General features: G+C 38.5%; 1 protein-coding gene across 4 annotated transcripts in view; it reads left to right on the forward strand.

Moving 5' to 3' along the window:
* HELZ (helicase with zinc finger) overlaps positions 1-14,571 on the forward strand; it is an 85,262-nt gene that overhangs the window by 25,332 nt on the left and 45,359 nt on the right. For all 4 annotated transcript variants that reach the window (XM_039715906.1, XM_039715908.1, XM_039715909.1 and 1 more), the window contains 7 exons: positions 427-475; positions 885-960; positions 4,007-4,205; positions 5,314-5,421; positions 5,709-6,006; positions 9,184-9,451; positions 13,931-14,264. In XM_039715906.1, coding sequence (XP_039571840.1) covers positions 427-475; positions 885-960; positions 4,007-4,205; positions 5,314-5,421; positions 5,709-6,006; positions 9,184-9,451; positions 13,931-14,264 — 1,332 coding nt within the window. The remainder of the gene's footprint in view (positions 1-426; positions 476-884; positions 961-4,006; positions 4,206-5,313; positions 5,422-5,708; positions 6,007-9,183; positions 9,452-13,930; positions 14,265-14,571) is intronic.

Here is a 14,571-nt window from a genome sequence, read left to right on the forward strand (position 1 = left end):
TTTTTTTACTGGAGGTCAAACTCATGTCTCTTGATTAAATTGTCTCCTCTCTTTTTTTCCTTATGCTTAGTTATTTATTTGAACTTTATTTTTGATGTAGATTGAAAGCTGAAAGACTTATCAATGTAGTTTAGTTTTTGGTGTTTTAGAAATTCACTGCAGTCCATGTTAAGTTGATTGCAGGGTGGAATTTGGTCATGTAAAAATCTCTAAAAGTTTTTTCTAACCAGTTGACTCAATGTTCCTGTCAGAATTCCTGTTATTATCAGAATCCCTGTTACCAGCAGGGTTTGTGACTGGGAGTAATTTCAACTTATGATTGATATTTTTGTAATAGTTGTTCTAAACCCGATTTTAACAGCAGTTCTTGTTGATGAAATTGTTTTGTGTTCCTTTATAACTGTGGGCTTTTTTATATAATTGTAGGCAGCTGGTAAAGTACCATCAGGATATCATGTAGAAGATTTAGAAGAAGGTATGTGACTCGATTTTAAAGCTACATCTTTTCCTTGTGAGAAGACTTGGATCCTGCTGAATGCTCAGCACTGCATTGCAGGCAAAAAACAAAAAAGGGACTTGACTGTTGTGATGAGCCCCAATGAGGCAGAATTATGTCAGTGTTGACTGAATTTGGAGGCAGAAGTTTCTGTTTATTGACCAGGGGGCTGTGTCAGAGCCTGCTGAGTTCTGCAGATGGTTTTACATCTGCCTTCACCACCTTTGCTCTAAATGAGCTTGTCAATTTGTAAATCAGTTTGGGGGGGGTAATTTTGCTTGTGTTCAGATACACCTTGGGCTGATGCTCAGAGATGTGGATCCCTGAGCAGCTGCTGTCTGACTGGAAAACTGAGAATTGAGGAATAACCACGGTTGTGTCCTGGCAGGGTCACGGGATGGTTGGCACTTCCGCCCCCCTCCCAGGGGCGTCACCAGCAGTGAGGAGTACACACTGTGTAAAAGGTAAGAGCAGTGAGAGGTACACACTGTGTAAAAGGTAAGAGCAGTGAGAGGTACACACTGTGTAAATGTAAGAGCAGTGAGAGGTACACACTGTGTAAAAGGTAAGAGCAGTGAGAGGTACACACTGTGTAAATGTAAGAGCAGTGAGAGATACACACTCAGTAAAAGGTAAGAGCAGTGAGGAGTATAAAGTCTGTAAAAGGTAAGAGCAGAGAGGAATACACCCTGTGTAAAAGGTAAGAGCAGTGAGAGATACACACTCTGTAAAAGACAAGAGCAGTGAGGAATACACACTTTGTAAAAGGTAAGAGCAGTGAGGAATACACACTTTGTAAAAGGTAAGCTCTTTGCTTCATGTTAACCCCCTCCAAGGGAGCAGAATGGTTCCTCTTTCATTCACCTGATGACAGAATGATTAAGAGGCCAAGAAAGTGGAGGTGCTTGTTAGAACAGGAGTTGACCTGTTCACAGGTTTTTGGAAGGCTCAGTTTATCCAGCAGCACTTCAGTTTATAGAATGGAATCACCAACTCAGTTTTCATGATGCAGTGGTTTGAAGGGCATTTTTCTAGTGGCAGGTCAGCATCTGTCTTTCTCCCCTACCTTTTCTGATTTGGGTGGTTTCAGAGGTGTGAAAAGTTCCCCAGGCAGCAGTGTAAGCAGACTGAAGCACAGTCAGGTTTCAGTGCTGCCTTCTGATAAATGAGCTTTGTTGGTAGATGGGCTTTATCTTCAGACAAAAAACCCAGAATTTCCCTCAGATCTCATTATTTTCCCTTTTGCATAAAGTCAAATACACAGAGAAGTTCCAATGGCTTGTACTGGTGTTTCTCCTTGTCTTTTCCAATCATCTGGTCAATATTGCCTGTACTTTGTGTTGTTAATTGTCATTGCTCTCCATAAAACTGTATTAATTTATAGGGGGAGGAACCATCATTATGCACTTGATTCTGCCATTTATGTAACTAATGCAAATTATTTTCAAAAGCTCTGACCTGCTTTTTAAATGGCATGACTGAACTGCTGATTTTGAGCTACTTTTGGCATGATTTTCTAGAGATGCTGAATCTTGGCAACTCTTCTTGACTCTTAAACATGTCTGGTGCTTATTCAGCAACTTAAAAAAAGCAGATATTTACAATTTTCAGCTTGTGGTGATCTTTTGTTGAGTAACATCTATCCCATGTTTCCAACCATTGCTCTGAAACATTTTTCCACTGAAGCTGTAATGAGCTTTAGGCTCACTGTTAACCCTTCCAGTAAGAAGGATTGTGCCTTGCTCAGCAAATCCCTGTGAACAGCATCATTCTGACCAGGGACTGAAAATTTTAGTTCCTTAGGAGGAGGCAGTTGCAGGTACTGAATATGAATTTTTGAAGGTCTGGTTTATTTTTCCCCTGTGCCATAAAGCAGTAGGAGTGCAGAATATTTATTCTAGATAATGAAGCTATGGAATTGCAGGAGGTATTAAATAAGAAAGTAAAATTGAGGGGAAAAAAAAAAGTTAAAAATATGAACAATGGGATCTTGGAAAACCTGTATAATGACGACAAATTTTAAAGTAATATGCTTTCCTGTTAAATAATGAAAAGGAAGCTCACTTGATTTTAAATTTGCTATGTAGGTTATAAGAACAAGTCAGCGATTTTTTATGCTTGCACTCCATTTACTTAGGAAGTGAAATTCATGATTGTACTTTAGTATTCTAATGCAGTGGTGAATTGGAAAATTGACAGAAAGAATACTGAAATTGACTGCCAAGATAAAACATTTTAATTTAAAATACATTAAGAAACATAGCTTGAGAAGGCCTTTAGTGACATGGTGTTATAGATCATGTTTATTTTGTTTGCAATTTGGGCATGCAAACTTTCAAGTACATTTCTTAATGAAAAAGTGTATGCTAAATCAAATTACAGCCACTGATGCAGGTGTGACCTAGATGTGCAGGTACTTGTGCTGCAAGGTTTTCATGTCACAGTCAGGGGTGGCTTGGTTTTGTCTCATAGCTCAAAGTTCACAGTTTAATTCACATTATATACACATGGACTATGGAAATAAAAAATGTGATGTTTGTATTAACTTTTTGTAGTCTTCTTGTGCAAAACAAAAACAAAGCAGTCTCCTGGCCAAATTTTATTCTGTATAACCAGTGCTTTCCTGGTAGCTTCAGAACTTAAATCTCTTCCCTATTTAATTTTCATTTTGTCATCTATTTTTTAAGTACTTCAGTTTTGAAGAATGATGGAGCTGCAGCTACTGCCTTGTGGTTTATAATTTTAATACAAAGTTAAATTATAAAAATAATCCCCAAGTTAAACAGGCATTTGCCCAGACTTGCAGTAAATTCTGAGAACTAGAATGCTTCAATTGTATACAGGCCTTTGGAGTAGCATTAATTCGATGCATCAGCACATGCCACTAAGTGGAAAATGTATTTCTTTAAGAAATTCTTAGTGTCTGCAAGAGTAGATCCTTTTAGACTAAAACACCCTTTCCACAGAGGGGGATTAAACCTTTTCCTGGAGGTTTCTGTGTAGGTGTATTTAGTAGAAGGGACCATGTGATGTCACTGTTGCTCCAGGAAAAACTGCTGATTGAGTATTTATCAGCTAATAATGTAATCACTGGAAGAAATTATGCTACATCTTTCCTTTGCCCTTGATTACCAGGGGGCTTTGTGCATATTAATACAGTGCCTAGTCATTTCAGGGATGCTCTGTGATCTCCTTCTGTTAATTGCTGTACAAACACTTGATTCTATTTTCTTTAAAGCTGGAAATTTCTTAAGACTTCCATCCCTCTGTATTTCTAAGAAATTTTTTATATTTTCCTGGGCTTTGCAATGAGAGAAGCTGCTGCCTCTTGTAGAAAATGCTGTATAAATAGATATATATTTCCAAAGCAGTTCACATGGACCAAACTGCCTTTAGTTCTGTGAGAGAAACTTAAAGAATATCCAAACCTCCTTCTGGCTTTACAAGTAAAATTGTGGTTTTATTTTTTTTAATTGGAGGCTGAATAATGTTTTTTCCTATTTTATGTAGATTTTTAGAGCAAGGGATCTGCAGGTATGGTGCCCAGTGTACTTCAGCACATTCCCAGGAAGAGCTGACGGAATGGCAGAAGCGTTACGCTTCCCGCTTGATCCGCTTGAAACAGCAGAAGGAGAACAAGCAGTGCTCAGGCACTTACATGGAAACCCTCATCGAGAAATGGATGAATTCCTTGTCTCCTGAGAAAGTGGTAAGGAAAATATCCTGCTCCTCTATGTGCTCACATTTAAAACTAACATGAGCCTGGTTTTGGCCCTGGCTGTCAGAGCTGGTCGAATCACTCCTCAACAGGAAATTGTCCAACCAATTTGCTCCCCTTTCCATCCTGCCCTGGGTCTTGCAAAGAGACTTAGGCTGATTTGTGGGTTAATCACAGCTCATTCTTTTTGCATATTCACTTTTTGCATATTCTCAGTGTAGGATGGGTCAGCAAGTTTCTTGGTATTGTTCGTGTTCCCTGACTAGACAGCATAACTTCTTAAACTGGAGAATAAATGGTAAAGGTTTCGCAGCTTAGTCAGGAATCCTCTTCCTCTTCCTCTTCCTCTTCCTCTTCCTCTTCCTCTTCCTCTTCCTCTTCCTCTTCCTCTTCCTCTTCCTCTTCCTCTTCCTCTTCGTGGGGAATACTCTTACTTGCATGTGGCTCCTTTCTTTGCCTGCAGCTGCAGGCCCTGGTATGAAGAAGAGCCAATCCCCCAAATATTCAGAAGTGTTTGAGTACTAGGAGTGTGGGATATGGATGTGATCAAAGTCAGCAGCTCTTTGGAATTAGAAAGAGCATTTTTTGTGGTATTTGACCAGCTCTACTTACCAGTGGCCCTAAAGAGTTTTTGGTCCATCTGTTGTTGATGAAATCTAAGAAAAGTGAATTTTAGCAAAATGCATTGATAAGTAGAAAGGCTGATTATTTTTTCCTGTTGTCTTAATAGGCTCATTGATGTCAGTGAGATCTGGGATCTTCTGGGCCTCACTGTATCTCAGATCCTTTTTTCCAAATGAAATTATGTTCTACTTTAAATATTTACAATTAAGTTGTTTGTTGCAAATCAAGTCTTGTGGTTAATTGTCCGTAAATGATTCTATTCTTCATTTGCACAGTGTGGTCTGGTAGATTTAGCTTGTCTCTCTACATTAGCTATATTTAAATTAATTCCTGTGTGAGACTTGCATCAATCCTGCACAATCTAGGAAACCATTCTTTCCTCTTTCTACTAAACAAAATGCTACCTTTTCCTGAGTGTTTGTGTTTTGATACTGCTGTAGAAGTTTAATGTTATCTTCCTTTTTTTTAAATCTAGCTTAGTGAATGTGTAGAAGGAGTGAGAGTAGAACATAATCCCGAGCTCTCAGTAACTGTCACCACCAAAAAGTCTCACCAGACATGGACATTTGCTCTCACATGTAAGGTAGGACTACTTATTTTTTGAAAGTTAGTAATAACTAGAATGCTACCCATAACCTTTTGCAATTAAGATTTCAGTTGCATCTTCCTTAAAATAGAGAAACCTCCTAGCACCATCCCTTCTCTCTCTTTTTTCCCAGCAGCTCTGGTGATTATGTATCAACTGCCCAGATTTCTGGAAATCAGGCAGGACCTGTACCTGATAGTTCCTATTAACCCTTTTTATCTGATTGCAAGTGAAGATATTCCTGGAATGGTTTCAGTATTTCAGCCTTTGCATTTCCTTTCCAGCCTGCAAGAATGCTGTATCGAGTGGCATTGCTTTATGATGCCCATCGACCACACTTTAGTATCGTTGCAATATCTGCTGGAGACAGCACTACCCAGGTATCACAAGAAGTTCCAGAAAACTGTCAGGAATGGATAGGAGGAAAGATGGTCCAGAATGGAATAGATCACTATATATACAAAGTCAGTATAGCCTTTAACACAGAAATCTTTGGGACTTTTCGCCAAACTGTGGTGTTTGACTTTGGATTAGAACCAGTCCTCATGCAACGAGTGATGATTGATGCTGCTTCAACTGAAGGTAATCTACTAAAACTTTTTTGGTTTTGTGTAGTGCAGGTCTTTCATGCCATCTCTTTCCTTTGCAGTTTTGGGCAGAGCCACATCTCTGTCAGCTGTTCATGAATGTTTCATACTGTATGTTATGTTCTTCATAGATATGAATGGAAGTAGTGGGCAAAAGCTCCAGAGGGTGCAAATCAGGGAGATAATTGAAATATGACTTACTTTGTGTCAGGATAGGGCTCCTAAGTATGACTAAAATGCTGGGAATTTCTAATTTGGTGTGTGTCTGAGTGCAGCACTGGAAGTTCTGACTTTATAAAAACATGTTTCTGTTTTTATAAACATTCTTCTATTGATGAAGACATTAAATATGTCAGGAAAGGTCATTAGAGAAATGAAGTGTTTCTGTATAAGAATACACAGGGTAATAAACCCAGTAATTAAAAGAGACAATCTGAGAAGTTGTGTTTTTTTTCTTCTCTTGTAATACCTGACTAGGTTTGTCAAAGACAAGAGGCTGACTATAGGCCTGTAACTCAATAATTTGCTGCTGACATGAATTTTGAAAATGTTAAGAAAGTGCAATTATATTTATGTTTTCAAGTAAAAAAATGAGCTACAATTTACTGTGTTTAATCTGTTTCGGAAACTGATCTGTGTCTCTCAGTTCAAACCTGAAATAACTCCAGTATGAGAAAAATGTCAGAAAATGGAAAGATGTTTGAAGAGGTGCAAAAAAAGAAGGAAGCACTTTGATTTATGGTGAAAGAGAGCTAAATATAGGTCACTATATCACTTGGAAGTAAGCCATTTGGTGGGATACAGGATTTTAATTTTTAATGAAAATTTGAGAGATAAAAACACCAATGAAACAGAATTGTAGCACTGGGATTTAAGCAGAAAGAAGAGGAAAAGGGAAAAGGAAGGAAAAAAGATGAAGCTGAGAAAACAGCAGTTTTCTATTCCTGGCCTTGATTTCCATATAACAGATTAACATTTGCAGCACTCACGGAACAAAGCTGTAAATAGAAATACCAAAGATCATGATCTTTTGAGATGCCTTGAGTGCCTGTAGCCAGGAGCAGGGGCATTGTTCATGCTCTGGGAGCAGAGGGTATGGCTCTGCAGGGAGTGGGAGCCATTCCATGATCTCCACGGAGCATGTGGGTGATCACAGATCTCCTGAGCCACTGTGGAGAGCAGTCCTTGCCTTGTAAACCTGGGCGAGATCAAGGGAACCAAGCCATGAGTTGCTTGCAGAGTCAGAGTTCCTGTCAAAGCAGTCTGTGGTCTGGGGCCTTAACCAAGTGCTAAGCCCAGGGATCCCAGGAACAGGCAGCTGAATTCACAGGAATGATGGGTGGGGTGGGGGCAGCAGCAACCAGCATCAGGTGCTGCTGTTTCCTTCACACTGTGCACAGGGACACTGAAGTCTTCTAATAGTAATACTTATTTTAAATGGAAAGAGTTAAGAGCTTTACAGATAATTCTAACTACAGAATCCTGGGCTTTTTGCTGTGTGTGTAATAGGCAAGGGAAAGGGATAACTATGTTGGATCTGTGCCAAATTCCATCATTTCTTTTACTTTTTGGTATATATGAATTGAGATCTTGTGGAAATACTTTGTCTCCTCCATCCATTTCAGAAAGATGCCTGAAGTCTCTGTGCTTGCATGTAATTCAGGCCCTGTTGAGATGTTTAGGCAGGAATGAAAGGTCAACATTAAAATATTTTAATAGAGGAGCTTATATTCTGCATTGTGAAATCTTTATTTACAGCAGAAGAAGGGAGCTGTAGGAAGTTTTCTGTGCACTGATTATGTACTAACTGCTCTTTAAGATAAAGTGTCACTGTGTGTGCAATCTGTGCCAGGAACTGTTTATGTCAGGCTTCCAGGGAAAGCCTCTCCAGTGCTGGGAATTAAATGGCTGTTGTTCCAGCAAGCAAGGAGTCAGTCCCAGCATAATTACTGAGCTTTTGGGATCTGAGGTGTGATTTGTAGCAGGGAAAGCTTCATTTGTGGTGACGTTATTTCAGACACACAAACCACACAAACTTGGACTTTTTCTTGCTGTACAACTGTAGCTGCTGATATGGTTCAGGCTTGAGGGATATATTTAAATGTGTCTTCTTAGTGAGCACATGAGATCAGTGGTAAGATAAGCCATGTTCCTGTAGTCATAGTCAAGCTGAACAGAGATTTCTTTTGCTAAAATGCTGGGTTTTTTTCTTATTTAGACTAAAGACAGTTAAGATAATGTTAAGCATTTAATTTGAATTTGAAAATGTCTTTTTTGCACATTTTCAGCGTTGGTGTGATATCCTGGATACCTATGTTAAATCTTACTCAGAGATTATACATTAAGATAGCATAGCTTGACTATAAATGCCAAATATTTTCAGCTCTGCAATTTAACTGCAATTCTGTTAACTGATTCACTGTTGTCATAGTGGTTTTGTGGTTTTAATGGATACATTCTAGGGGGCTGTAGACAAGTGCTTGCTCTTCTGTTTCTTATGTAGTCCCTATCTGGAACCACATCTAAGCTATGTGGTGCCTAAATCAGGGTATGTTAAAAAATTAATGTCCTTTGAATTCTCTAATTTTGTATCATGTTAGGTTACATTTCCCAAGTTTTGCTTGGTGAAGTAGCTTTAGCTACTTTATGTAACTGTCTGCACCACACACAGGTTAGGGGGCTCTAGAACTTTTTAAAAGGCTTTCAGTGTTGCAAATGCAATGATTACTTACCAGCTGATTTACCAACTTGTTTTTATGACATTCTATAATATACATTGTAGGGTTCCTTGCTATTTAATGATTTTGAAATGAGGGGATGTTGCAATTGGGTTTTAAAGTGTATTGCAGTGCCAAGCCCTTCAAAGCTGTTCAAGTAAAAGTGATTTTTTGTCTTTATTAATTCTAATTGCTATCTGTAGAATGTTTTATTTTCTGATACTCTTGGAGAGCCTGCTTGTTCTCTGTGCACACCTGAAAAGTAGAGATAGTAAATACCAGCAGTGAACTTCCTAAAGGTGTTGTGGCCAGAGGAGACTCTCCCTGTGTTTAGGTATCTCTGGGGGGATTGGTTTTACTAGTGGGTTTGGTTTGATTGGCTTTTTTTTGGAAATACAACCAAGCCAGCTGGGGTTTGTAAAAACAAAGCCCCCCTTCCCTCTGTGTCCCTGCAGACCTTGAATACCTGATGCATGCACGGCAGCAGCTCCTGACCACAGCCAAGCGCTGGGATTCCACGTCCAAGACTATTGTGGAGTTTGAGCCTAATGAAACTACTGAACTGGAGAAGAGCCTTCTCACCAGATACCAAATCCCTCTGTCTGCTGACCAGCTGTTCACACAATCTGTCCTGGACAAATCATTGACCAAGACCAACTATCAGTCACGGCTCCATGACCTCCTGTACATTGAGGAAATAGCACAGTATAAGGAAGTTAGCAAGTAAGTGATTCCTTTATAAAAATATTCCTATTAAAATGAGGGAGGCAGCTTTTTTCATTAAAGCTGCCTGCTTCTTTAAGATACTGAGGCTTCCTGTTTCTTTGAACTGAACCTGAATGAGTCTGGGAATAGTAATATTTGGTAAAGGTCACTAGCACTTAAATGTAAATTCCTGCTAATTCATTGAAAACAAACAGTGTGTATCAGTCTGTGCTTACAGTTGCAGGCACTAAGCAGCTGTTGGAGAGGGTTTTGTTAATTTTGTTTCCAGTTTATTGTCTGTCTATACAAAAATATATTAATAATAGTTATATTTGTGTTCCTGTGTGAAAGTAGGTTATAGCAAAGGTATATATAAAGTTTTTGTAAAAAGGGTTGAACTGTGGGTGGCTCAGACTGATCTTGTGATAAAGTGGCAGCTGACTTCATTTATTTCTTAAATAGGTTGACACCCAGTTTCCTAATAAAAGGCATATAATATACATTGTTTGGTTTGTTGTGTCTTTAGGTGTTATGAAGAAATTACCCAACTCGTGTAGATGCTTGAGAAATATAGGTTTAGGTAAAAGATGTGAAATTCACACTTGCACACCTTCATGTGGATTTTTTTTCCTGTAGCTTAATATTTGTGGTCAAAAATCTTTCCTGCATTCATGTGAGCTGCATTCTCTAATGAGCTTTAGAGTTTTGTTACTACTCAGAATGGAAAGTCTCAAAGATACAACATCATTGTACCTAATTTAGTAGCAAGTTTAGTTTTATCAATGACCTGAAGTTCCAAATCAGGAAGTCTTTTTAAGATGAAGAACCATTCCTGGAGCTACAGAGGTTCAGTTGAACCAACCCTCTAGAACTTAGAAAGAAAATACTGTGAATAGTTGTATTTCTATTGCTTTTAAAGCAGAAAAATGGTTCAATTTATTTTTAAAATCTCAGGTGAAGGGCAGTATTTGAGCTGTTTCTTATCTTATATCACTGCTGCACTCTGCTCTTGAGCTGGAGTCTAGCACATGCAGGAATCATGCTTGAACACTGCTTGCAGCTTACAGAAATATTATCCATCATACATATTTAAAAACAGGTTGGCTCTTCTAAGGCCTTTTGAAATAAAAGTGGATTTAAAGTAAATATTATGAAATACCATTAGCACATGAGCAATATTTTTACTGATAGAATTTGCACCTTGGGAGTTACATTCTCATGCCTCATAGGAAACCAAAGAGCAGCAAACCTGGAGAAATGAAAGAAAAATAAGTGTATCCTGTATGTAATGCTTCTCCTTTGGACTATTTGGTGCAGCAGTAATTTATTGCTTGATTAAGTTAAAAGTGAGTGTTAGTAATGTTCTTGAAATCTTCTGTTTTGATAGTCTTGATGACAAACATTCTTTTGATCTTGTAGCTGACCCACTTTATTGCAAGAAGGCTCAAACCAGCAGACATTTCCACTCCTCTGTGGCTAAGATCACACACTTGCTATTCTCTAGTGAAGTGTCAGGGTTGCAAGCCTGGAAGTGGCTGAGAAATCCAGATGCAAGTGGGTTGTAGCACCTCTGAAGTGGTGCCACAGTGGCAGCGTTGATGAGCTGCTGCCTTTTCAAGGGTTTGTGAATGTACATTGTAAAAGGAGTAGGATTGGCAGCTGGTCCTCTGACTGCACTGCAGTAACACCAGTGTCAGAGTGAAGTGGATCCTTGGGTTTGAAGGAGGTTGATGGTTTCTCACTTTCTAGGAAGGTGCTGGTTCAGACTTTGTGTGGAATCGCCTGAGTGGAACTGGACAGTATTGGGTGAAAGTTGCTCAAAGTGGCTCAAACATATCTTGAATTCAGTTATAAGGGAGTTCTGGACAGTCTCAGAGAACTTTACTTTTAAATAGTGTTTATTTCAAGAGACATTTATACAAGTTATTCCACATAACTATTGCAAAATAGAATAATAAGGGAGTCACTGCTGTTGAATTTCCAAGTGCACACTGTTTTTGAGGAAAACCAAAGCAATGTTCCAATCTTGATAGTAGTTGGGTTTTGGAGAGTCTAAATATCTGTTCATGGTTTTGAAACTCTTCCTTTCTCTCTTGCATATTGAAGAGAAAAGCAATATATACTTCTTAAGAGTGACTAGAACATTTTCTTCTATGAACATTAAAGGGTGTGAGGTGACAGACAGCTCCTTCCTTGCTCCCAGAATTACAGAGCAGATTTATCCTCAAGGCTGTGAACTCATCAAGTACTGGCTCTGATGGAAAACAAATTTATTTTGTCATTACTGTGTGTTGCATGGATCCCTCCCCAGGAAGGTGTCCCCTGCACACCCCGAACCCTGCAGGTGTCAGTGTCAGAGCAAATGTGCTGAATGTGCTTTTGCAAAGTGGCACCTGGGGCTTTGGCCAGGATGGGTTTGTTTGCCTTTGGGGAATTTATTGTTTGCATTGGTACTGGATGATTAATGATTTATGAAGTCATTCTTCATAATTATTCTGTGGTTTTAAATACGAACAACAGGTTTTCTTGTAGCTGCTTCATGAACACTGCAGGTAGGCTGACATTTGCAATGCTTAGGAGGAAATAAAAGTTTCTGATTTTTTTTATAAACCTGACTGAAAACCTTATTTTGTCTAACCCTGCAAAGAAAAGGTGAGAAATGGATGAAAGAAGCAACTTCTGCTTTTTACAAATCAAATCCTGAGAGAATTTTGTAGTTTTGTAGTTTGCCAGAAGGTGTCAGCTTGCTCAATGGAAATTGCTTGATAATCTAAACTTGAGATTCCCTGTAGCACAGCAGATGCAGTTCAGTCATTTATGAAAACACTAACCTGTGCCTTGTCTCAGAAATGCAATAAAACTGTTTTGCAGCACGTTTTTATGAATCTGAATTTAGCTGATACATATTCAGCAGCACAGGGATCAACTTTAGGGAAGTTTCAACAAAATAAATTCACAATAGCAAATGATTGCATCTCAGTAGGAATTCCCAGCCCTTGTTACTCAGTTAAATGTTTTACATAGTGTTTTAACAAGGAGCTGTGAGCTCTGTTTCAGATGTGGTTAACTTGTTGGAATAGTGCAGCACTTCAATAGAAGAAAACTTTTTGTTAGGGGGTTTTTATTGGTACGTGTGGAAATGGGAAGGATTGGGTGGAAGCTTTCCCTGTAGCTTGTTCAGTAACCTTTGTGGTCAGTGATAACCAGACAGATCCCTGTTAGGTAAGAAAATTTCCCTTGCTTTTGGAGAGTGGAGGACTGGGAAATTCAGATCTGACAATGCCATATTCTGTAAAGAAGGAGCTGTTACCACATGGGGGCAAACTTGCAGTTTTTGTGCAAGATTCGTGGATTGGCAGATCTGGAAAAATACATCTGATTGGTTTGGTAGATGTTTAATTACCAAGCTAAAATGTTGGATTTTATTGTTAGAGGCTTAGGATTATTGATACTGCAGGGCTTAAATGAGCAATTACCAGTTTATTAGGTTAAAATAGAAAGTATAAGAAGAACAAATCAAATAAAACCAGTATAAGTATGAAAAGTATAAGAAAAGAATGTATTTTTCCAAGAGGTTTTATTTCATTTGTGAATGGGTTTTACTTTTTTTTTTTCTGTAATGTGTTTCAAATTTAGGCAAAAGTTGCTGATGAGAAAAAAACCTGAATATTGTTACTCTACTGTCAGACTTTTTTTCCTCTTTGTTCTTTTTAAAACCAGGTTGAAGCAATCTGTTTTAAAAACCCCAACACACTAGGAAGAGATTACTTTTTATTGGTGAGAGGTCAATAAAGTGTGCTAATAAGTCACTTTAATGTGTTGTGCATGTGACTTCTGGAAAATGATAACTGCAAAGAATAAATTTGTTACATCTCTGATTACAGGAGGAAACTGCTGCTGATAGGAGTTCTGTGGATAGATGGTTTATAGGGCTGAGCCTGTGATGCCATTCCCTCATTTCAAATAAAATAAAATATCATTTTAATGCCTATAATCTGATTTGTTTGAATGCATTTTGATCAATCCCTCTGAATTATAGGTATAATACCATTTACTTTTTAAGATGGAGATTGCTGTCTTTGGTGTGCAGCCTGGAAGAGGCTCATGGGATAAATTGGAATATTGCTCTGTTCTTTGCCTGCTTGTCTCCCCTTGCATACCTACCATAAGATTAAGACTGTTTGAATAGAAATTTTACTGCTTTAGGACATGTAATTAATTCACTCTAAGTTTTTATTGATATCTAGTATTTGTTTCTCTTTTGTTAGGGTCCTTCTTAAAACTTCATAGATGTTGATTCTTTTAAATATGTACTTTATAGGCTACAGTCAGAGAAAAAGTGTGGATATTTGATAGCTGCATACTTACAAAGGGCCACTTTGACTGTATTTGTCCATGCTTAAAAATTAATTAATGAAATGAATCTTCACCCTGAACGCCTGAAATTTCAGAATCTGAGAGCATTTTTGTGCACTGACTCGATGCTTTCTCACTTAGGTTCAACATAAAAGTGCAATTGCAGATTGTAGCAAGCTTCATGCTCACTGGTGTTTCTGGAGGTGCAAAATATGCCCAAAATGGACAACTTTTTGGCCGCTTTAAGCTCACTGAGACCCTCTCTGAAGACACTTTGGCTGGAAGGCTGGTGATGACCAAAGTCAATGCTGTTTATTTATTGCCTGTCACTAAAGAAAAGTCAGCACAGACCCAAGGAACCAAAGAGAAGGTTTATGAAGCAGCTATCGAGGAGAAGACAAAGGATTATATCTTCTTGAGGGTATCCAGGGAGTGCTGTGAGGAGCTGAACCTTCGGGCAGATTGTGAAATGCAGGTAGGTCTGCCTGGAGGTGGCCGTGGTGTCAGAACTCTTTGCCTTCTGTTTGCTCTGCCTCCATGACTGATCTGCTTACCAAACAAAATAACCTCAAATTAAGGTCACTGGAATTGCCTGGAATGAATGCATTTTCACCCAAGGTTTATCTCATCCCATTTGTTTTGTTTTGGGGAAACATATGCAAGAATCTTAATGTCTTAATTTAACATGGATAATTGGTCTGGGAAGATTTATGTCGTTCTGAGCTCTTGGTTTTGTGTTTGTTTTCTTAAAACAATAATTAAACTTACTAATTGATTGTATT

Source organism: Passer montanus, unplaced genomic scaffold (genome assembly GCF_014805655.1).
Source record: "Passer montanus isolate IOZ18808 unplaced genomic scaffold, ASM1480565v1 scaffold35, whole genome shotgun sequence".
Classification (NCBI taxonomy): Eukaryota; Metazoa; Chordata; class Aves; order Passeriformes; family Passeridae; genus Passer; species Passer montanus.